General features: G+C 43.5%; 1 protein-coding gene across 2 annotated transcripts in view; it reads left to right on the plus strand.

Moving 5' to 3' along the window:
* RAP2A (RAP2A, member of RAS oncogene family) overlaps nucleotides 1-23374 on the plus strand; it is a 78517-nt gene that overhangs the window by 52931 nt on the left and 2212 nt on the right. The window contains exon 2 of one of the 2 annotated variants that reach the window (XM_085622103.1): nucleotides 2057-2189. The exons of the other annotated variant lie outside the window; for it this stretch is intronic. Within the exon in view, the coding sequence (XP_085478229.1) occupies nucleotides 2057-2189 (133 nt within the window). The remainder of the gene's footprint in view (nucleotides 1-2056; nucleotides 2190-23374) is intronic. 2 annotated transcript variants of the gene reach the window in all.

The following is a 23374-nucleotide window of genomic DNA, read 5'->3' on the forward strand; positions in this document are numbered from 1 at the left end:
ATATTCATTTCTCGCTCTGTTGCACTTCCCCTGTTACACTTTCTCTTTTTTCCTTTTTCTCTCCCCTGTTTATCTCTTTTCACTCTTTCTCTCAGCATTTCCCCTCTCCTCTTTTTCTTTTCCTCTTTACTATCTTTTTCTCCCTCTGGTCTTCTGCCTTCCCTCTTTCTCAGTCTGACCATCACCCAGGCACTCATCCTCTATTTCTTTTAATCTCTCCTGTGGTCATTTTCGTTATGACAGGCACTATCTGTTCCCCCCTCTGTTTCATTCCTTCTGTCTCTAGCTGATATATACACACACAATTTCTTACTCTTTCTTGTCTCTGTTACTCTGTCATTCCTGTGGATATCATGCTATCTTTTCTATCGCTCTCCTCTCATACAAACTCAGTCTGCCTTTCGCACATGTTTATTTCTTCCCCCCTACTCACACCCTCCTACCTCAGTTTCTGATTCTATATCTCTAGCTTCAATTCTTCTATATATATTATACTGATTTCAGACTCTGTGTACACAGTTTTTAATGTGTCTCAGTGCCATAAGTGAAGTCTGCCCTCGGAATCTATCTGGCTTCTATTGATTCTTCCCGAGTGTCTGTCCGCTGCTTGTGTATTAATTCAGGTGCTATTTCCCAATCTCCGCCCTCCTGTTGTTTATGTTCCACCCTCCATAACAAAAAAAGTTGTAACAAATTAGCATTAGAACAGGCAGGAAGAAATTGTCAGCATTGCAAGGACAAAAGAAAAACTAGAAGACATTGTTCTTTTTAATGGAGTCTTGGTTATATATAAGGTAACAAAAATGCTGATAACACTTTTTTGTTATAACTTATCAACATGCTGCACAGCAGCCACTCTGCACTACGACACAATTTAAATACAGCAAAGCCAATAGCTCTGCCTATACACTTATAAGGTCCCAAAGGCTAGACCTGTTGGCTATGCCAATGCGTGTTTTAGATTGTGCTTGAGGTTTTTCCAAAAATTGGTTTGATTTTTCAATTTCATGAAATAAACATGTCCTCACTGATATTGCTACCTCAAAATGAATCTGCGCAGATCTAAAGATGGGTCCAAAAAGAATTCTTTACACATGCATCTGTTGTGGCCAAGCTAATTCTCCCGGAAATTTGGAAATCTCCATGTTGGCTTTCGTTGGACTGATTGAATTGCAGTCTTTTGTAAACTAGCAACACTAAAGGAACGTCTGTTTGCAGTAGGATTATTATTGATAAACCTAAAGTTTTATGGTGTGAATTAAACAACCTGTATGGCTGATTTATTTGTAGTTATTTAAAAAAGCAGACAAGCTCTGATTGCTAAAACAAATCTTTTTTTTTTTTTATCTTAACTTTACAATGCCATAATTTATTTCTCCCTCTCTTGCCTTTGTGTCCTTACATTGCTCCTTGCATGCACCCCGCCGCCCCCCCCTTGGTATGTGTCCTCATTACTGTGTTTTGCCCAGCATCATTGGCCTGATCCTTTCTCCTCTCCCAACAGTGCCTCCTTGCCCCCCACTACCAGCGTACTCTATGTTGCTCCACTGCACTTCAAAAAAACAAAACATTTTTTTGCAATATTTGTGTGATTTTTATTTATTGCTCCAGCTGGGTAAAGGCAATGGATCTTGCCTATGCGAGAGCTATTGGCTTTGCCAATGTGTGTTAGCCATGTTTTACACCAGCGTGGCTGTTAGCATTCCTAAAAGTTAGTGTTGTGGAGGGGCGTAGAGTAGAGTGGCTATGGTGTGGTTGTGCACTGTCTTTACAGATAACACATTTTCCGTTTCAATGACCATAACATTTGCAGACATAAGTTTTGCTGATCAAACTATTATGTGTGAAAATCAGCATCACCTAGTGTATTCATTTGTTTTGATCGTATTAAAATATTTGTTTCCACCACACTTCAGAGTTTAAAAAGAGCTTTATTTGTGCTTTCCTAATTCTGATATATGAAATATTTGTACAGTTCAACTATTGGCTTTTACATTTTGCTGTGTGCTAGAAAAAAATGCCATTCTAAAGTCTTTCCTTTCACATCCTTGACCAGATTGTCACATACATCCTCTCACTTTGCACTCATAGAAGGAAAAGTGAACACCAAGGTCCCTGGAAGACAGAGCCTAACGTTTGACCTCCATCTTGGCACAACAAATGTGACAAGGAAAAAACAAAATTTAAAGGTCTGTTTATTGCTCATTCACTTCTGAACTCCAGCATGGTTATTTTGGGAGTGCTTCAGCAAGCTATACTCCCTTACTTCTAGCGCATGGGCATGAAATTGAGGAAGGGGATTGTTTAAGTTTTGCTATTAGAAAAGAGCACTGACCCAAATAAACAAACTCTTAGACAGATAATGGTTACTCACATTCATGCTATATCAATGTACTTGCAGAGATAAGTAGAATCAGTCAAGCAGAAAGATATGAGGCAGGAAACCTTTTCATATAAGTACAGAATGTTTACTGCTTCTAATAAGCAGCATAGAGGAGACCAGTGAAAGCACATGTACTCTCCTGACCTGCCTCAAGAAAGAGTTCCTAGAAAGTAAGCACTCGTGGAAGAATACCAAGAGCCAGTCAGAGAGGTAGTGAATGGACCATGCTCTACGGGAGGGACAATGACATGCAGACAGCCTAAAACGAACAAAACCAGACAATAGAAATATATCAAATGTGAATTACAAAGCCAATGGTAAGCAGTGGGTAGAATGCATTTTTAGGGAAGCTTTAAACACGTCCCCAATATGTCTGTAACCAGACCGCTTTGATGTCTTGTAGGTTTCGGCCTAAAAAATTGCTTGTGTAATTTTGTAGGCTCATGTGTGGTGTGCACACCGACAAAAGTGATGTGACCACCGCACAAGGGTTTTTTTTTTTTTTTTTTTTTTTTTTCCTTTTTTTTCTTTTTTCAACAGTTTTCTTTATCCAGTGTTGCACAACGTGGGGAATGCAGTACATCACTGCTAAAAACTTGACAAAGCCAATTGGTCCCAAAGTTGAAACCTATGGGCTTTGCCCATGCTTGTCTTAGGTTGGGAGTTTGCCTCTTCATTTACTGTCATTGAAGTGTTATGTAATTGTGATCAAGAAATATGCAATGTAATCTCCATATTATTTGGAATACAATAGCCCAATATGGACAACCTGTGTCCTAATTCTGTAATCCGGAAAGAACCTTAACAAGCATTGGCATAGCCAATAGGTCTCGCTTTAGGGACCTTATAAGTATTTAGTTATGCAGCACAATATCCTTGGTGCAACCACATCAACTGTTGCATGGCTAAACACTTATAAGGTCCCAAAGGTGAGACCTATTGGCTATGCCAATGCTTGTTCTTTCTTATGATAGTCTATATAGGTTTCAATTTAAAACATGTCTTGCATACCTCCAATGTGCATTATCTGTCCTCACTGTACCATCATCTCTAAGAATCAAACTCCAGAGAAAGATATGAGTAAATTCTTGACCGGCTTAAAGATCCAGAACGTTGCATCTGAATTACAGTGTACAATCTATCCTTGACTGCTGTATGTGGCTCCTCTTACAGTGCAACTAAAACAATGGCAAGCATGCAGTGTCTTACCCTGTAGTGTGCGTCCTGTGAAATGTCCTATTCAGAAAAGTATGCCACAAGCTCTCTATCTGTTGGGCATTCCAAGCTCAAGCCCACCTACGTAGCGACCTAATTCTTGAGTTGCGACATGTTAGTATAGTGCTACGCTTGCACGTTGCACGCATCAGATACCACAAGCCTTTAGTTATCCAGGTCCCAGTCTTATGGGGTTAGTAATCGGGGACGTAAATGGGATGAAAGCAATGGCTGAGGGTTTTTGGAAATAAAAAGCAATGACGGGAGGGTGAGGGGGTGCGGGAACTGAAAAAAGTAAGGAAAGGTTGAAAGCAGAGTAATTGAACACAGCGACGGGAGGGGGCACGATTGAAAACAAAGACGGAAAGGTTAGAAAGCAGCGACGGGAGGGGGCACGATTGAAAACAAAGACGTAAAGGCAGAAATGTTAGAAAGCAGCAAAAAATAATAAATGGCAAAATCAGTAAGATTGTAAAATCACCAAGAGCACTCTGTAATATCACATGGTGATGCGGGAAAGCTTAAGTGTTCTGCTTAATGAGGAATAGGGGGGGCGGGTTGGCGCGGCCCTGAAAGTGACGGCGCGCGCGCGCACACCAGCAAAATTGAAAGCAGGCTGGCGAGTGGCAAATGGCAGCTGTGCACGTCGCGCGCGCTTGTGCGCGTAACAGCAAGCTGGTGGCCGGCAAAAGCCTGTGGGTAGCACTTTGAAAACCTGCTTACTAAATGTCTCGCCAGTGCAGCGCATGCGCTGGCTCGGGCGAGACCTAAAAACGTACATGGTGCTGTTTTTGTTGCTGAATAGCACCCTATGAGCTCAGGCATTAGTTGGGTCGTAAGAAGGTTCTTTTTAGAAGTCTGTGACTAAAGTTTCCAAAGAGTTATTAGCTGCAGCTCCTCCTAGCACACTGACCACTCATTGACTTAACCTGTGTCATCTGTGCTCAAGATCCTAAGCCTTTGATTTCAGTTTATAAATAGCTTTGTGTCTTAAAAGAGTTTTGCGCATGACCTGCAAGATCTTGTTCTTCCCTTGACTAAACTCCCTGTTCTCTGTTGCTCTCTCACTAACTTCTCCCCTGCACTCTGTGTTGCTTCTACCTTGTGTGCTGCTTTCCACACACACACACACACCATATTGTTTCCCACCCATGGCTGCTCCTCATTACTTTCTCTCTACCCCACTCTTTCATTTTTGTATTTGGACGGCCAGACAGCACATCGCCCCTGACCACTCTGCCTTTAAAAAAGAAGAAAGAAAAGAAAAAGCTTTCGCTTCACTTCAGTTTCCTTTTTTTTCCTTCTATTACTGATCTATCTCTGATTGGTAAAGAAAACAAAATGGCACCCACATCATTTTCTAGGTACACTTGAGTAGTGAAACAAAATGACTTGATCGGCTGCATCCTTGTGGCTTTTTTTCACTGTTTAACTAGTGGCGGTTCTGCTAAATATCTTGTCCGTGCGATGCAGCATTACCAAAGGCAGTGGCAAAGCTAATAAGTTTCATAGGCAAGACCTGTTTGCTTTGCCAGTGCTTGTTTTTTTCAAATGACTAGCAGCAAAAGTAGCCTGCTCAAAACTGCTGCTGAACGAAGACCTAAAGTGAACATTGAACCACGAATTTTCCCACTATCTCCTATAACTTCAGCTCCAACATTTCTCCTATATTCTTTAGTAGTTCAGCTTTACTACCAGACCATTTGGCATGCGTGCTAATGTTTTATGTTAGGTTCGCTGATTTTAAGTTTGAGCTGTTTTATCTGGCCCTGAAGTCGTTTCCCAGACCAGTGTCGGCTAGTGCATGCCACATTTGATTCTTTTGAACACAGTGGCATCCTGTATCTATTAATTTTACTAGATTATCTCCATGTTCCTGTAGGGTTAGCCCTATGTTGTGACAGACTGCTCTGTCCCAAGAAGGATGTGTAAATCAGCACTGAACTTGCCTTCTCTATTTTCCCCTTTTTATTCACTTTGCTCACTTCCCAGGACTGTTTCTTTTTTTTTTTTTTACCTGCTTCGTGGAAGTCTGACCAAGTAATTCCTGTGCAGCATTTGTATCTAATATTTTTCCTGAAATCGTCTTCCTTCATAAATTAGCAGGCTTGAACTCCTGCGGTGTTAAACCAGGCACCAGTCTCCCTAGCGTTGTCAGCCACCCATTCCATCCTTTACTCCTATTAGGCAGTAAGTAGTATTTAGGTCTGGCTGACAGTACTTTTGTCGAGGTACCTTATGAAAGTTTTTTTAGTGGGCCTACTGAGAGAGATGCTTTAGCTTTGCCAATGTGTTTGTTCGTAAGTACAGTATTTTATTGTGCAGATCTTGTATGCTGCTGAAAAGGTGATTGTTGCAGACCTGCTGTCTCCTGAGAGGTTTCCCCTCTCCTTAGATGGCCACCTCTCTTGTGGTGGGGTGCTTGGGGGCACCCTTCATAGTGTTAATGCTGTTGGCGAAGAGGGGTTTACCCTCATCTGAGAGGACTGCTGTGGAGAAACAGTGGTGTCATGTATACAGTGGTATTCCTTTTATTTTTAGACTTGTGTTGGTTATAGCTGTAAGGTGGCCACCTGTCTGCTGCTTAACACGGACCTTCCTTAAATTAAGCCCCACTCCGTTTTCTGCTATTAATCTATTTAGAAAGACCTTTTTCATTTTAGTTCTTCGTATTGCATGTCAACGAGTCCCATAGCTGATCATATTCTCGGGAAGTGGGCGGGATCTCAATGTGTAAGATGAAACTGTATTAAAGCATTGCCTGGACCTCAGCCAATTATAGTGCACTAGACATAATTGCGTAGTGCTCATTGGCTGTGGCGTCCACATGTGCCTCTTTGGTATGTAATCGTTGTCTGGTCCGTCCTATGCCAGTTAGCGGGTACTGCACAGTTTATAGCAGACTGGTCTTTGCTGGCAGAGGGCTAAAGCTGAGTCAGTCATGGAGTTGACAGTCTTTGTGACTGTACTAATCCCTGCCAAGTACCATGCATCCGAGCTGGTGTCCACCGCACTACAATAAAATGCATTAGTCCCGCATATTAAAGCTCCTAGATCTCTAATGTGCGACAGAGTGCTGTAGGACATAATTAAAGAAAAGCTGCCAGAGTTCTTTAGCTTGCTCGGTGCTGCAGTCTCAGGCAAATAATAGGCAAATCGCCATCAGGCCTGCCAAGATGCCTGAGCCTACAATCGGCATGGTCTTCAAAATGATGGACCCCAGCCCTGCCCAAACCCACGGTCTGGATCAGCCTGGTAGTCACTGTGGAGGCACCTTTGTCACAGGTGAGTCCAGTAGTGTACTGAACTCCTCCTCATGCAATGGGACAGTGCCAAAGAGTTGGGTCTAGATCAAAGACATGGCTAAAAATTAGGCCTGGGGGGATAACTGCGCACCGTTAGAGGTGTTTTCTGAGTTTTCTGTACGCCACGCTCCACGGAGTGCAGAAAACTGCTTCGCATAGTGCAGCAGAGTTTTTCCTGCGCTCGCCAACGGCAAGTTCGCGAGCTGCAGCTCAGGTAGAATATCTACGCGAGCGGCAGGAAGACAAGCCCGAATGGCAGTTTGCACTGCACTCTGCCACTTGTGGAACTCCGTGGCCTTTTTTTTTTTCTAACTTCGTGGAGTTCTGCATAGCAAAACTCCGTGAACTACGCCCAGGCCTGCTAAAAATTACAAAATCTTCCCTATTTTGTTAAACTTTTCACATTGTAAAGAGGGGTTGTGGACGTTTCAGCCCTAAAGGTCTATTTAACCTTGGCCATTGTCTGGACATTTGTCAAAGGAAAAGCAACCTTAAAAAAGAGAAATAGAAGGCGGTAACCAAAGAGTGAGAAAGGGAAAACTCAGATAAGTGAGACAGCTGACGGCTTACATAGAGACTTGCTCTGAAAACTAAAGCAAGACAAGGTTGTAGAGTTGCAACTAAAAAAATCCACATTAGCCAGTGAAAATCCATTGAACATGCTCCAAGGCATACAGGTCAAGAGGCGACCTATTGGAAGGGGGGGGGGCGGTGTTTAAGCCATTTACAGCGAGTGCACCAGATATGTCACATCGGTCATAGGAACCAATTTCAGATTGCAAATTGATAAATTATCTGGTCCGTGTTAATCATAATGTGGTGCAGGCAATCAGAGACAGTTGATTAAATCTTAACAGTGGATAAGTAGAATAAGCTTGGGTGCTTAAAAAGGAAATTGGGCACAAGAATTAAATTAAACTGAGCCCAACTTGAGAGAAAGGCGGCCGTAGAAGGACCAACTGCAAATGTTAACCAGCCACATGAAATATGGCGGGTGATCGGGAGAACAAGTGACTCACAACAAATGTTGCCCAATGAGAGTGGCTATGAGAAATTTTGAGGCAGAGATGTCTGCTAACTGGGTGTCATGCAGCAAGCAACGCAGGCAGGTATTGATTGCAGGAGGCCAAAAAGCGGTGGCGTGCTTCATACCAACTGGCTGGCGAATGCTTAAGGGTATGGGGAACTGGAAAGACTAGCACAGTCAACAACCTGTGTGTCGTAGCTCTAATGACGGGGGCATGCTAGGCACGCCACTCAAGAGATGATGTGAGTTCAAATTCACAATACCCAGTGGAGGATCTAACGAAAGGGCATGCAAAGCATAGCGCAAAGGGGGTGATGGGAAAGAAAGTTCACAATACACAATAGATGAACTTTCAAAAGAAATGAGGAAACCTTTTGAAAGAATCCTAGTATTACAAAATTGATAGGAATGCAGTTAAACAATCTGTGACATACATTCTATAAAGGAAATAATTGAGAGTTCATTTTAACTCCACAGAAGTTCTACATTGTCCTGGAGTACCAAGCATCACAAACATTGTGTGAATGTGAAAAAATACCATGCCAGAGAATAGAGTATGAACCATGCAGAGAGTAGTAAAAACACCAGTACATCCAAGTGGGTAGTCTGCATACTTACATCAGCAATGTTTAATCAAACATGCATTCTGTCCAGTCAATCTATCCAGCAGCATTCCAATGTGAGGAGAGCCCTTTGCATGTCTGCTACTCATAGATTGGATGTAACATGAGGTAGATTCTGACTAACTCCCACTGTGTCCAGCTGCAGACCAGCCAAAACTGAAACATGAGCCAGCAAGGCTTTGGGTTACTGTGGTCCTGTCCCTAAATAACCAAGGCACTCGACAAACAGGCGGACACCTCTGATTCTGCCAAGTTACTCCCTCAGTAGCTCCAGGGTGTTACACAAAAGCCAATAAAAGAATGAAAACCACAGAGCACGATTTTTTTCTGTTGCTCGTCCAGCTGAGGGTTACAGTCACTCCTAAAAAATGTATTGTGTGAAGTTTTAACTGGATATTTTCAGACTCCCTTATGCTGTTCTATTTAACATGGATGCTAGTGGCTTAATATCATTGTGCTTATCTGCCCCACTAAAGAAATAAGGTGGAAGTTCTAATGACCCAATCAGGGCTGATCTGACTAAGGGGTTTTTGAAGAAAGTTTTCCAACTCCTAAACCTTGATGTATTCTGGAAAAGGACCCTTAGTTTCTCTCTTCTCAACTGTCTGTGTCCACCAACATCAGTGTGACAACATACGTTTAGTCCTTCACACTGTGGCCAAATACAGCTATACTGGAAGTGTACCTAACATTTCTAAAAACTGATTTGAGGACTCCCTTCATACCAGACAGGCAGATTATAGCAGAGGGAAAGGAAGTGTACAGAAACTTAAAACTTCAGGACTCCTAGACAAATTCTCAATAGAAATTCATTAGATTAATAAAAATAATTTACATGTATTGGATATTGCCTTAAATTTGTCTGACTTGCTCGTCGAAAGCTTAGTTACGCTACGATGCATTGTGTAAGGAGCAGCAATGGGAGTTTTTGGGCTGCATTGTTAATAATCTTCCAGTGCCAAAGAAGCATCTGACTGAAGCATTTCAGGCCATTGTGCTGTCAAAAGCTGCCTTTCCCAAGGTACCTTTCTTCAGTTCAGCATGACCTGGCTTCTTATGGCAGTGGATTGGATACAAGACTAAACCACAAGGTGTTCCCTTGTACAGGCTTTAGATTGGTTATATCCACCCCCATGCACTACAGAGAATGTGACTCCAGGAGGCGATTATCTACATGATATATCGTTGTATGTGGTCTTTCTTAATGTCAAGCGCTCATTCTGTTGAACCCCCCATTTGGTGCACTCTTGCAGGGTAGTTACCTTGTAGAGAAACCCTTACCCTTGGATTGCTGCAAGCTTTTGTTGTACATACAGGTTTCCAATCTGTATTTTTGTCTACAACGTTCTATACACAGCATGGTTGAGTTCCTACTCCTGCCAGCATGTTATCTTCTTGGTGGTCTTTCACCTTGAGCTCTACTGGACACTGGTAGACAATCTTGAACCTCTAGCACTGGTTGGTGGTGCTGCAACCCACCTATCTGGGATAGCCTTTGTATTTGACCCTTGCAGTCCCCAGTTACAGCCATAAAGACCAGCGGGTGAACTCTTAACTGTCCTGTATCACAAGAAATAATTGGTACACCAGTGTTTCTACCTCTCATAACTACACCCATTTGGTTGATAGTGAGTACTCCAGTATAGAGAATGAGGTGTTCAACAAGGTCTGTGGTTTCATGCCTTCACAGCTTCACTGTTTTCACTATTTTTGATGTTCCATGTGCTAATTTTGAGTGATTTGTGTTGCAAGTAAATATTTTGGAGATCGTTAAACGTATTGGCTAAGCCTCGCTTGGCAAAAGCAGTTTCCATGCTAAAATAACAGTAGTTCAAGCCATTTAAGATTTCTTAATGTGTGTAAACTTGCAGTCTTATTGACGTTAGGTCATCCCAGTAAACGATTGTGGCAAGGAGTCACCATTCTCTCTATTTGCTGTCCCTGAGAAATTATAATCTTGTCAGAGCGCAGCCCACTTCCTTGTAGACTGCTACTATTTTGACTCGCTGCAATCTGAAGATGTACCAAGATCATTGCTGCCCCAAACCACACAACTATGAACTCGGTGCTAAAATTCCAGATGGGCATGATAGAAATGTTTAACACATTTTCACTGAGATTGGGATGGTTTAAAGTTGCCCTGAGTGACCACAGAAACCCAGAAAAAAGTGCCATACCCCAATATTTATTGGAGTGGTACTGTGTGGATAGGAATATTTCCTACATGGTAAACTGGTAATGTACCCCTGCACAGTGCCTGACTGCATGTGAAATCTTTATCCTGGCTATTTGATTGGACCTGAAGTAATACTAGTCTAGTGTGTGCTCAGAGGCTTAGACCTGACCTTGGTAATGCAAGGTCCAGAGCCTTTCTGTGACCTGGAGAGGTGCACCAAGCATGTGCTGTTATTTGAACTCCCCTGGAACCTTGCACTGACGTCCTGTGTGTGTAGGTGTGTGTAGAGCACCTGTTTGGTAGGTGTGTGTGTGTGACATTGGAGGTATATTACCTGCATTCCAAATCATGGAGGGTTGTGATCGAGACGCTAAAGTATTGGAGGATGGAGTCACGGCTGCCATTAAAAATTAAATGGGGCCTTGTTAGCGAAAGTCTGCCGAGTATCTCTTCCTTAGCACTGCTGTTTGGTAGATGATGGGGGTGTGCTTGGGACTGCCATTTCTGTTGTTCAAGGTGAGAAGGTTTCTAGACAGAGAGTGCCTTTTTCTCTGTCCCAGATTGTTGCTTCAAGAAGGCTGATGACACCCAGGTGCAGAGATGTCCTACTTAACACTGCCCTTGTTTTGGTATTCTCCTGCTAGGAGACAGCCCCAGTGCTGCCTGCTTTGATAGTCCTAACTTTACACAAAGGCTGTGCCTGAGTACCAACCAGAAAAAGATGTTTAAAAGAGAATCAACCCAAACTGTTTCTGAAGTTTGAGACAGTGGGTCCCTTTTCCCTGTCTGGATAATGTGTATAGAAGTGATATCTAAACCATCCCCCTTTGTTCCAGTTATTATTCAAATCAAATCAAATTTCAAAGCTTTATTCGACGGCATGTCATAAAAGCAAGTATACATCCTAACACAACACTATAAATACTACACAATGGAATTCATTATATATTTTTTTAAAACTCATTAAATCGTGGTGCTGTCGATTACAAAGATTAAAAAATTTAAACAACAATGAATTAAAACGATTCAGAAAAAACATAATTTTAAAAATTAATCATACATTATTCGATGTCATAAAGTTCATTTGCTATCTTCTGGAGGCTTTAAAGTGCGGGTGCGTATAATCCAGGCCCACCCTAAAAATTTTGCGACCGCAATTGCCATACAGGGTGTGCAGTCTGATTCAAGTATTCTTAAAGCCTCTGTGTACCTACGTGTCCCCAGATTTATACACACTGGTTTTAGCCACTTGCGACGAGGGCTAATGTACAGGGGACATACGAACAACAGTTGGCCTATATCCTCAGTCAGATCTTTACAACAGTGACACTTAATGTCCCGAGTAGATGACCATTTATGGGTAAACGCTTTTACAGGAAGAGTCCCAATTCTGAACTGGAAATACAGTTTTCTATCAAGGGGTCTTTCTATGATGTCCTAATAAGCCTCACAAGATAGTAGGGGTTTAATGTCAAGAAAGCGATCCGTTAGCTTAGCATTTAAACCAAAACTATGGGCAGACATCAAAATCATATCCCAGTAAAAAAAATTCAAAGTTAACTTTGATGGGGAGCTTGAACCATTTGGGTTGACCCATAGGTGGTCTAGTTCCAACTTTAACAAACCCCTAATTTCCTTAAGCCATATAATGGAATGGAAACGATCTGCCCTGATAAAATCCTTCAGGGCAGTAGCATAGTGGGCTAGTTTGGGAGTTGCCATAATCCGTCTCCAGAAAAGTAGGGGACGTAACCGTGCTAAATCCTCTATTTTTTTCCTGCCAAGATCGTATGCAAGCGGGACGGTGGGGGTACTTTTGGGAACCCCAACTAGACAACGTATAAACTTGTTCTCTGCCAATGTTAATTGTTTCAAGTTAGTAAAACCCCACAGTTCTGAACCATACAAAGAGGCACTTATGACCTTCATGTTGTAGATTTCTAGGGCAGGAGTAATGGGCTTGGTTAAAGAAGATTTATGCTTGGAAGCAATTACACCCGCCAGATGGTGAAATTTTAAAACGGCCATATCAATGTGACTTTTCCAGCTCATATTACTCTGGAGAGATATTCCTAAATACCTGAATGCCTCAACCTGTTCCAATTGGGTACCATTAAAATTGATCACACCTTTGAATGTTTTCCGCTGATTCAGGGACATGAACTTGGTTTTGGAGGTGTTTATCTCAAGTCCACGTGTTTGACAGAAATCTCCAAATGCGTTTATTGCCTTCTGGAGCCCGCTCTGAGTCCGGGAAACTATCAGCATGTCGTCTGCAAACATGAGGACTGGCACGCGAGCCCCTGCTAATACCGGGGCATCCGTGGGGGAACAGCTAAGGTGATCCACTATGCCGTTGATGTATAAAGAAAACAACGTGGGTGCCAAGACACACCCCTGTCGGACACCACGCTTGACAGGAAATGAGTCGGTCACCTCTCCCTGTGCCCCCCACCTGATTCTTGCGTAATTGTTCTCATGCAAGCGGACAAGAAGCGTTAGCAATTCCGGCGCCATCCCTGCTTCAGCGAGAACCCTCAAGTTTGGAACGGGGGACTAAATCGAAAGCTGATTTCAGGTCTACGAAGACCGCATAAAGTGTCCCATTGGTCAAGGTCACGTTCCTCCAATAAAGTGCTAAAAAATAAAAAACCTGATCAACAGAACTAGTACAGGGTCGAAAACCAGCTTGATATGGGGACAAAATGTTATTTTCTTCTACCCAAGATTGCAATTTATTTTGCACTAGTCGACCTATAAGTTTTTGGGCTGAGTCTATAAGACTGATAGGTCTATAATTACTAGGTAGTGATTTGTCACCCTTTTTAAAAACCAGAATTATTTCCGCACCTTTCCATGAAGTAGGGATAGGCGCACCCTTGGCCACAGAATTAGCTAACCATTCAAAATACTGACACCAAGATAATCTATCACTTAAAAACACATCGGCTGGAATGCCATCCATTCCTGGGGCTCTACCCCCAGTCACGCAGTCTAGTGCTAGGTTGACATCTTTGGTCGTAAATAGCTGACTTTGATAGAAGATAGTGGGGGGAAGTGGACACTCTCCTTCAAATCGATTACGGGCGTATTGCGGTCTAAAAAAATCAACCCACTGGTGTTTGGCAACATTATTTTGGGGCGGTTGAGCTGTCCCTCCTCTGTCCCACTTGACTATAGCCCAAAATTGCTTTTGATCTTTAGCTACACAAGCCGATTTCAGATCAGGCCACTGTTCCTCATCCCACTGTTTCTTGGCCACTTTCTGTATGTGCCTGTATATCTCTTTAGCCTTTCTCACACCTGGAATATTTCTAGTTCTAAGTTCAGCATTGAGGTTCTGGCGGGCTACTTTACAAGCTTTATTGTACCAACCCGCCTCAGATATTTTTATTTTATTTGCCTTATCTGCTTTTGTGGTCTTCATAAAGAACCCTTGAAGTTTAATAAAGAAGTGGGTATGTGCCTCAATCATGGCTTGGGGGAAGTTTTGATTGGCAGATCGAATATTTATATTAGCCACTTCGTCTATCGCCACTTTTTAAGATCCTCCAACTTCTCTGGGTTCTCAATGAATCTCCCCCATTTAACGTGGCGCATATTATTTGAGGCTACAATATCCAAGGCGATTTCCCCCCCCCTCCCCTAATTTAGGTTCTCTAAACCCCTTAAGTGCTTGGAATTCCATGCAGAGAGGATTGTGGTCACTTTCCACCCTAGATTTTATGGTCCTATCAATCAACCTATGCCATTCTCTAATATCCACCAGGAAGTAATCTATACGACTGGAGGACCTGCCGTTATCAAATGTTTTTACTCCCTGGCGATCAGACTGGGTACGCCCATTGACTGCTCTGAGCCCTCTCTCTAAACATAAAGCTTTGAGTTGGATAGCTACTGCTGACCATCTTTTAACTGCCGGAAGTTCCAACTGAGGGACACCCCATTTACTGTCTTCCTCAGCAGCAAGTAATTGGTCCTCATGTCCAAGAGGCTCAAATGTAGTATTAACATCACCTCCCACAATAATAGACAGCTGAGTTGGAAGTGCTTCGAGCTGGAGGTCGAGAGCAGTGATTACATTGGATGTTTGTCCCCCAACCATCCCTCTAGCATAAATGTTAAAAATTGCCATTCCATGGCCAGAGGCCCATGTGATGTTCACTGACAAGATATCATTTGATAGAGAGCTATGTTGCTTAATTTTGCAGCATAGTGATTGGCGGATCCAAATTATCAAGCCCCCTGATGGCCGTCCTTTGTTTTTTTTGGTAGCGGGTGCCTGAAAATTAAGGAACCCCAAACGATGTACTGGAACCAATGACCAGGATTCCTGAAATAGGATAATGTCGAACTGGTCAACAAAGCTACACCATTCAGGAGACGTTAACTTATTACCAATTCCAGCAAGGTTCCAAGAAAGAAAAGTCAACCCTGCCTCAACTGCTGAGAAGCAAGAAGGATCTTGTATTGTTAACAAATTTTGGATCTCACCCTCCGTCTCAGACTGATGCTCAACATTAGTAAATGAGCTGCCAAGAGGCTCTGTTGTTAATACCTCAGATCCTAAACTATCACGTTTATCTAAAGAGTTAGAGCAAATCGGTTGGACTGGGTCAGTTTTCTCAAACTTTCTCTCTAGATGGTTAGATACTCCCGTCATTTCTGGTCGAAGAATAAGATCAATATTAGATTAAATTAATCTCTGCACTATAGGAGCACACAAACTATCAGACTTGGCTTGGTTCTTTTTCTCCTGTCTGTCATCCCTTTCAAGTCAGTCACATTCATTCAGATCAGACAAGACCCCAAACCTATTTTCCAAGCTGATACCCCATTCGCTATTTAAGTCGCTCCTACCCCGTTTGTTAGAGACAGGAATCCGCTTTGATCTTAATCTCATCGGATTCACTTCTCTTCCTCCCTTACGATAGAAATATTCTAGCGTTAGTGGGATTATGGCGGTGCCCCATCGTTGAGGGGGGAATATATTTGCCAGGACGTTGGGGAGTACACGTGAACTTGAGAAATTGAGAACTATACAGTCTCCCGCAAATTTTTTCGGGTTATTCCCTAACCATGCTATTCTTCTTTCCATGATAATTTACTAATCAAAGAGGATGTAGATTCCACTTTGCCAGGCGACAGGGTGGGTGCATTAGCAAGGACTAATACGAGGGGGGAAGCCTCGGCAATACATTGGAATGGGTCTCTCTCTTGGTGCGATGCAGTAGGTCTTGATGGGGGAACTTTTTTAGCTACGTTCTGACCATCCTTACCTACTATGGGTTGAATGAGGGGAGGATTCAATGGATTCGATATCACTTTTTCTTCAGCCCCTACCCCACACCTAGGGTGCTCCACATTTAGTGCGGCTCTACTTGGCACCAGGGTTGATATACTACCCACCTCCTCCACTGTCTTATTTAGAAGAACGCTCAGTCTTGTTACCTCTGCCATGAGCTGATCAATTTTGGCCGCCAACGGTTTAATAATACACTTAATCTTTAAATCGATCATGCTAGCTATTTTTTTGATTTGCTCATCCTCATTCTCTTTATTACCATGTAACCCATTTACCTCAACCTTGTCCAAACTTTTGGGTGCAGAGGTTGTCTTTTTTTTTTTTTTACATGAACGTGACCCACCACTTTTGCACTGGGCTTTTCTACACGCTCTGACTGCTCTAGTTACAGGCATAGGGGCGGGAGGCGGGGATTTCTCTACTTCAGTGTCTACTTCATTGTCTGGATCTACATCTACTTCGAGATTGATTTGCAGGTTGACGACAGAAGACACACTTTGTTCGAAGATGTCACTAGCTAGAACCTCTTCGTCAGGAACGACACTACTATTAACCTGCAGTGAAGATTCTAGCGAGGGTTCTGACAAAGATCTCTTCGTGGGGGAAATAGGACAACTCAACCCCAATGACGCCCTTCTCTCATTATTAATTTTGCTTACAACCTGCACCAGATAATTGTCCATGGTGTTAGACACAGAGGGAACCTTTTGTTTAGACATACCCCACAAATTAACTAGCTAATGCCACACAATTACTCTACGCTGTTTGTATCAACCAGTATGTGACAAATTTGGTTGAGAGAAAAAAAAACTCAATAGGTGGAAATACCACAAGAAATATACAAGTCTCCCTATTTGGAACTCACGGAAGAACAACGGGAACAAAGATCATAGTTCCTGGCCCAGCACAGTCCCAACCTGTCCCGGACTGTCCACCCTTTGTCCGGGCTTCGTCCGGTGCAGTCCGCGAGCGATCCCGCGACGCGGATAGGATGCGGGATTTAAGCGCCTCCGGCCGCAGCTGTTCGCGTGGGCAGCTCCTGCCGCTGGATACCCTGGGAAGTGTAGTCCTCCACACAGCGACCGCGTCCTGATAAAACTGCGGCGGCGGGTGGACTACGGGAGTTACAGCCCAGGTCCCGAGGAAGTGCCCAAGTACTACAGCCAGCAAAGGATTACTCCGGGAGAATAGTGGGTACTCCGAGCTCTTCAAGAGATAGGTATATTGTCCAGATATCACCTAGTTTAATACTCTTGAACGTGAGATGGAGTCATTAAATCATGGTGCTTCATTAGTTCGTGAAGGCGGTAATAATAACAATCCTTGAAACAACAAAGGCTCCGGAAGCTCAGCAGATACTTGTTTATCCCCAGAGGTTTTACCAAAGTTTGTGACCTTAAACAAAAAGCGGACTGGATTCCTTGTACCCAACTCACTTTAGTCATTCAATGATAATTGTCCACGACAGGGCGGTCATGCGGGATGCAGAGTTTCTTCACTCCACGAGGATTAGCAGAAACAAACAGCGTTGCGCCAATTCCTGGGGAGAAAAACGAGAAAGTCAATATCGAGCGCTCCTCCGCGCTGAACTCGTAACCACAGCGACTCTTCAACAAGTGGCGGGGAGGCTGGCGGTAACGTGTACTCGTGAAACCGGGAGCAGGAAGTAAACGATGTAGGGAGGCAGGTTGAAATCCGTGCAGAGTATAATATGCTATTCATTGCTACTTTTGAGGGACAAGACGGACATCATCGTCCACTTTGCCTCTTGTGAGTCATACCCGTCCCTAGACAAAGGGGCAGCTTCTTCCACAAATAATAACTTGAAGCCAGCCGGTGCTGTTCCTCAGATCCCCATTTCCCTTACAGGGAAAAATCCATATGGTCCTCTTTAGTTAATTTTCTCAAAGGTTGTCAGCGCAACAGGCAGCAATTTACGCGATACCGACAGGTCTTTGAAGAAATCATACGTGATTTATGGCATCATTGTTTTCCACAGGAACCAGTTTCTGTATCCAGACCATCACAACCGGATCTGTCTATATGCACTTCTGATCAGATCCCAGGAATGCGTCCATCTTTTCTGCTTCACGTCTCATATGTAGGGCTGGCTTGAGTTATTATTACTAACTTCTTATTGACCAGAGATGGATGTGTTCCACTGAATCCTTGAAGGGCTGCTGTGTTACCAGGACTGATGCCAATCTTCAATAGGTAAGAGGACATTGCCTGAAGTCTGCACTTTCTGCAAGAGGAGCTGAGGATCTGCCTAGATCCTAAAAGCCTGCCTGCTAAGAGGGAAGGACAGTGCCTGACCTTGCAGGAGACACTGCCCAGTAGAAGAATCCCAGCGTAATCCTTGTTTGAGGAACATCCAGAAAAGAGCTGACTACAACAAGAGCAGAGCCTGGTCATTTGGCATAGTTCCTGCAGTGAACTGCACCAAGGCTTTGTGAAAACAAGCATCACTCCGTTATCTTGCAATCCGCATGAGTCTGAGAGACCGTTGCAGATTTTAAAGAGAGGAGCTGAGCTATCACTGCTGAAGCGGAAGCCCTGATCAGATGGGGGCGGGGGTTGTAACTGCAAAGACTCGCCATTATGATCAATTCAACCAGGAGGCCGCAACTGGCATACCTGAGCACTTCTTTGCACCCGGGAAGGAAGGCTGCAACTGCTGAAGATGAATACCACTGCATGGGCCTGCCGTGCTGACTCCAGTCCAAGTCTGTTGTCATACAAAAGTTGGTGGATATAGACGGCGGGGAAGAGAGAAACAAAGGATCCCTTTCCATAATACACCATGGTTGAGAAGTTGGTGCACTTTCTTCAAGAAGCCTTCAGCTAAATCTGACTTATTAGGATCATTGTAATCCCCACCTTAATTCTTAGGCAGGGCAGATCAGCAGCAATATTAACCCACCAGCATCCACGTTAGATTTGGCAGGACAACATGCAGGAGTGTGGGGGAAAAATAATTAGGTAAACAAATACTCCCTAGAATAATTCTGAGTTGCTGTAACCCACAGCTGGAAGTACAGCATAACGGAAGATACCAGGTTGTGCTCTTGATGTTTTATTTTACTGGGTTTTGTCCTTGCTTCCTTCTGATATCTGAGACCACACTTTTCAAGAACTAGGTAGCCTTTCCATAACTCTCCATAATCTGGACACTAGCCAGATGTCCCCTGTTCTGCTTTTAGAAACCACTGGTCCAGTAGTATTCCAAACTATTTTATAATTGTAACATTTCCAGCACACGTCTGCCAGTTTCACTTACAAGAAGCACCATGCAAAAAAAAACTGTTGAAATACACGGGAGACATGTATTTTGAAGTATATATGGAGATGATATGAATTTTAATTTAGGTTAAGTGAGGCCAGGAAGTATCTGGTACTTGGACAACAGACCACTCTCTTCCCTGGAAAGGCAATAACAGAAGTAACTGTTTTCAACACGAGAGTAATTAATTACATTTCACTCAATCATTTACTGCTAGACAAGAAAGAAACCGGTATTTGAGCAAAGAGGGGAGGAGGAACAGAGAATAGCGAACTGAATACATAAAGCAACCTTTAGCAAAGCCAATAAGTCTGGTCTACCAGGGATATAGCAATATTTTGTAGCCATGATGTACAGCAAGTGAAAGAGGGTGGGGTAACAGAGGGTGGGGTGGCTGAGGTTGGAGGGAAGCAGACGGACTACAAATAGGGTGTGGGGGTAAGCCCATGGACAACTGAGTGCAGGATGAACTGAGGTAACGTCCCTTTCAGCATAGGTGGGCTGGGCGGCAAGCAAACTGACAGTGGGGAGTGGGAGCGAGGGGCTTGGGGGCAAGTAGACGGACAACGGAGGGATCTAGGGGCAAGCACATCTAGGGGACAACGGAGGGTTTTGCGGTGGGAGGCTGGGACAAGCACACATACAATGGAGGGAGAGTGGCCGACAGACATAGGGAGGAACACAGGAAAAGAAGTATGTAAGTGAGACCGCTTAAAAACACATTCTTGTAGAGTACTTAAACAACAAGCATTGGCATAGCCAATAGGTCTCGCCTTTGGGACCTTATAAGTATTTAGCAGCACATTATCCTGGGTGCTACAACATCTACTGTTTATTAATGTGGAAACTTTGCCACTAATAGTATACGTAATAATGAGGAAAAAAGAGACCAATTCTCCTTATGCAATCTGCTTGAGGTGTAACAATCAATCACACAAGTGTCAACTAAGGCACAGAAATGCACACCAGCAACTACATCCTCAACAATAAGTGTCAATTTAACATTCATGTAAAAAGCACTCTTACCCACCACACTTTTGTGTCGATGAAGGTGGTCTCCTAGTTAGGCTGGAGCAATATAAAATAAAAGTGTATGCCTGCAGGATAAATCTGAATTTTCTGTTGAAAGAGCAGGTGCTCTTATAAAAGGTTCCTTGTTGTTAATTATGTGAATTGAAACATGTGTGCCTCTCTCACAGTCCTGCTGGCCTGGCCTGTTTACCTTCCACCCTCTGGATATGAGGCATCAAGGAGCAGGGTATCTGCTGAGACTCTGTACTACCCTCCGAAGCTCCGAGCATACCTTGCCACAGCATTACAAAATGTTTTTAAAAAAATGAAAAGATCTTAGGTTACTGCCTACCAACTGTCCTTGTCTGCTTCAGCCCTCAATGTCTGTGAAAATGGGCCGTATAGGAAAGGTTCAATTAAGAATAAACCTCCCACCCCGTCTTATAGTGGAAGCCACTAGTTGGATGTTGAGATGGTGCATCCCTTGTTCATTTGCCAATCAATGAGTTTCTAAGAACATGTTTTATTGCAGCAGGAACAGCACTACTTAGACGTGTGGCACCTAATGTCTGTGGAGACCAGATTATGAGGTAACAAACTGTTTAGGCAATGCTATAATATTGGTGTCCACCATGCATTGTAATAAACATTCAAATGCAGATTAAAATTCAAGTGAAAGGAAGTTGGCGATTATAATGAACAACACACGGTTTTTGCATTGTCATGTCGGGCCAGCAGATTAATACCAAATATCCACTTGGAGGCGGACAGCTTTGAATTAGCCATTAGATGGTGTTTGATTTACTGTGGGAGATCGAGTGCGAGCGCTGCGATTGCTGTTCATCACGTGCACAACGCACAGCCAAGAATTAGCAAATATTAACATTGTGCAATTACTCACAGCAATACGCCGCGGCAAGCAAACTCTCACGCTTTTATTTTAGTGTCCGTTAGCCGCGTGAGTAAAGAAAGGCAAAAATAAAATCACCTTTGCTTGCCTTTCATAGGCATTTGAGGAATTTACACAACTGAGAGCCAGCAATGTAAATAAACAGTGTGGAAAGCACAAGGACAATTATTGTTTCTGGACGCTTAAAGTACACACGTGCTTACATCTAATCACAAAAAGGGCTCCACTACATGTGTGGAGGAGGGAACAAGAGGCATGGGGTTCTAGGAGCTAGCAGCCTCCAATACTTTTTGTGGTAAACACACATGCGTACACACATAATCATTGCATGTTGCTGCTGTGATTTGACCAACATTTTGAGCATTTTTTAATGGTCTCTGATGGACGTCTGATGTACACGTGTGCTCACTCACAGAAACCAACGCGTAGATTAAAATTCAAGTGAAAGGAAGTTGGCGATTATAATTAACACGCGGTTCTCGCAAGGGAATGCTCAAAGTGCACTGTCGTGTTGGCGCCAGCAGATTAATACCAAATATCCACCTGGAGGCGGACAGTGGTGAATTAGCCATTAGATGGCGTTTGATTTACTGTGAAGGAGCTAGCGCGAGTGCTGTGATTGCCGTTCACCACCCCCTCAATACACAGCCCTGAATGAGCAAATATTCACATTGTGCGATTATCACCGCGATATGCAGCTGCAATCAAACCCTGGTGCTTTGATTTTTTGTGTCTGTTAGGCTTTTGACAAAAAAGACAAAAAATAAATAACATTTGCTCACCTTTGATTGGCGTATGAGGAATTTACACAACTGGGAGCCAGCAATGTCAATAAACAGGGTGGGAAGCACGAGGCCAATTATCGTTGTTGAAAGCTTTAAGCACATGTGCGTACACACATATTTATCACGTGTTGCTGTGGTGATTTGACCAACAGTTTGAGCATTTCCAGTGGTATTGGATGGAAGTCTCATGTACATGCGAGCTCACACACAGAAATTAACACCAGAGTCAAGCATATAGTGTGCCCCCAATGTCGGAATGGTGAGCACCATTTAAATATCCGAATCACTGAAATAAAAGGAGGACAGAGTTCAAAGCCCCTGGTGGGAACAAAAGAGAGCACTAGAGTGGGTCCCTGCTTCAGCCCCAGAGGACCGAACTAAACATTGTTTAATAACTCTTACCAAGCACGTGGACAGGCAGAAGAATAGACGCCGGTACTTGTAAGGAGAAATGAAAATGAACGAGTGGTGTGCGATGTGCGCACGCTGTGAGGGTGAATCAAGCAAAAGCGCAGCTTGTTGTGTGGGAGGAAGAGAGGGGAAGAGTGAAGGGTAATCTATCATTCCGGATCATAATCTTCCTCATCACGGTCCTTACATTCTAGGGTAAGCATAGTTTCAAAACCCCAAAATACATCGGCCACAGTTCGAATTAATCTGCCACGGCCAATGGATGTCGAAGGACTACAATGCCAGCAGAAGACTGCTGACATTTCCCAAATTCATGCATAAGCAATGCGTTTAATCACAGTTTTCGCTTTGCTTTCTGTGAATTGTGGTCCTGGTTTATAATAGGCTAAAAAAAAGGTTACAAACCTCAGCCTGCTAAGCAAAGATCCGGACTGGATCGCCTAGTCATGCATTGACTTGACAGCCCTCTTGCACACAAAAGTGAGAGCGCCGCGCTTTAATGACCCGTGACGACGGAGGAAAGACAGATGGCGGCGCGTGCACGCGAGCGTAACCGCACGCTGGTGGCAGGCAACAGCCTTTGGTAGCACTTTCAAAAGCCAGCTACTAAATGTCTTGCGTAGAGCAGCGCATGCGCTGGCTCTAGCGAGACCTAAAAAGGACAAAAAAAGCACCGGAGAAATAAGCAGTGGAAGGACACAGGTAATGCGTCCATGTGCTAAGGGATGGGTAAACACACGAAAAGGAAGGAATAAGGCCTTGCAAGAGACAGCGCATGTGTTTGCTTAGGTGAAACCTAAATAGGACATGGTTTGAGGGTGGACAAGCTTTTTCCTCTGTGGTTATCCTGTGACCCAATCACTACGACTAACTGCCTTTAAAATCTACTTTTTGAGAATAACCTGAGACGATGCCTTTCACTCTGCTGGTCCGAGTCAGG

Source organism: Triturus cristatus, chromosome 8 (assembly GCF_964204655.1).
Source record: "Triturus cristatus chromosome 8, aTriCri1.1, whole genome shotgun sequence".
Classification (NCBI taxonomy): Eukaryota; Metazoa; Chordata; class Amphibia; order Caudata; family Salamandridae; genus Triturus; species Triturus cristatus.